The 1803-nt window shown below is 40.6% G+C and overlaps 1 protein-coding gene across 1 annotated transcript; it reads right to left on the bottom strand.

Moving 5' to 3' along the window:
* Nucleotides 1–660: 660 nt before the first annotated feature.
* LOC124796092 (putative gustatory receptor 28b) lies at nucleotides 661–1158 on the bottom strand. Its single transcript, XM_047260178.1, has one exon. It carries the CDS (start codon nucleotides 1156–1158, stop codon nucleotides 661–663), a length of 498 nt encoding a protein of 165 aa, XP_047116134.1.
* Between the last annotated feature and the right edge of the window lie 645 nt (nucleotides 1159–1803).

The raw sequence follows: 1803 nt of genomic DNA, 5'->3' as shown, positions 1-1803 counted from the left end.
AACCGGTATTTGCGACTGTGTAAAGAATGATCTTACTGACGTCAAAATATATCTCGTATAATGATCATGAAGACAAGATAAGGAAATTCAGGGCCTGCTGAGAAACACGTAGACAATCCTTTTTCCCTCGCTCCATATGCGAATGGCACAGGAAAGCGAATGATTAACAGCAGTGCAAGGTACCCTCTGCCATACACCGTATGGTGGGTTGTCGTTCTTGTATGTAGATGTAAATGTAGACATGTGTTTCTCGTGTACTGAATTTTCACAAGCCTTGCCTAAAGGATGGAAGCGATAGGTGACTGGAAAATACTTTCAATTGACTGGGCATCGAAATCCAGACACTAAATTGACCCACTTAACCATTCACCCAAGGCAGTATTCTGTCCGACACATAAATGACTACACTCTTTGGTGTTTGTGGTTACTAAATCGACAAGCAATTCTGTATTTTATTTTTTCGTTAATGTTATTATTGAAAACAGCTCAGATACACCTGCTTCTTTCATCCATAAAACAAAACAAAAAGATGTAACTATGTGTCTGAAAATTCTGTTCAGAAGCTTTTATGTATGTAAGAGATGCATTCCATTAAGTTTCGTGACACTTCACGGAGACCTTGTGTATATTCATGCTCATTTAATCAGTGAGCGTGCCACACTACTGATGGCTGCTGTCATTCAGGCCGAATTGGACGAGGATTACAAGGTAGGTTGTGGTGGCGGCCACCCAAGTCGTAAGCAGCGGCTTGTCGATGGAGAACAGTCCCGCAGCACTATACGAGAGTCTGCTACAGCTCATCTGCTGGGCGAAACTCTTCAGTGCCACGTGATGACCGCTGTTCCCCCGTGGTGACAGCAGCAGCAACTTGTTCACCAGCTGTTCTGTGCGGCTGGCCTCCTGGACAACCACTTCACAGCTGTAGACTATGCTTACAATTCGCAATACTGACATAATTGTCCATGGTAAGAACAGTAACACAATAGTAGTATGTCTTTTAGATTCGTTAACCAGAGGGTCCGCGAATTCTAATACATGTACAAAAATCATATAACAGTTCATTACAACATGTACGAAACTACTTGTTATTTCAACTGCATTCTGTACACCGTATCCAGAGTTGACCACTCTGGCTATATCAATCAGTAAAGAGTGCATCTTCCGTAAATGAGCCACCTTTGTGGTGTCAACAATTGTCAGCTCTCTCTGTATGTTGAACTCACTGTTATGTATCGTCACTTCTGATCTCTGCCTTCGTGCTAATAGACGAGAATCACTATGGAATAGTTCACAGTAACGTTTTCGAACATAATTTCTAGAAGAGAAGTTCAAAGAAGATAGAACTTCACAGTCAAGATGCTCCTCTGAACGTAAACAGCACTTCTGCACCAAATATTCATTTAGTCTTTGAAATCTTCTGTACAAAATTACGTTAAAAATACCAAACTGCAGAGTCACTATATTCCTTGGAACGAAATACAAACATATTATAATCAGTAAATCAAGCTGATATTGGGCCTGCCACATTGACAGACCATACAAACAGCCTAAATAAATGATAATTACAAGTAACACTCGCTGCACAAAGGTGGTAATGTTAGAGTATTCCGTATAAATGTTTTTATACAGCATGGCATCAACTGAAAGTAACTTAGTGAGCAATGCATCGACGTGTATCTGCTTCAGTGTTGTGCTTCGTAGTATTAATATTACACACGTAGTAGCACAGAAGACCACATTACAGACTTGTACATGCCTAAGTAGGCTGTTTATGTTGTTGTGAAGTTGCGGTATTCGTACAGT

The sequence above is a fragment of the Schistocerca piceifrons genome, chromosome 4 (genome assembly GCF_021461385.2).
Source record: "Schistocerca piceifrons isolate TAMUIC-IGC-003096 chromosome 4, iqSchPice1.1, whole genome shotgun sequence".
Taxonomy (NCBI): domain Eukaryota; kingdom Metazoa; phylum Arthropoda; class Insecta; order Orthoptera; family Acrididae; genus Schistocerca; species Schistocerca piceifrons.
This window is presented reverse-complemented; position numbering and strand designations above follow the sequence as displayed.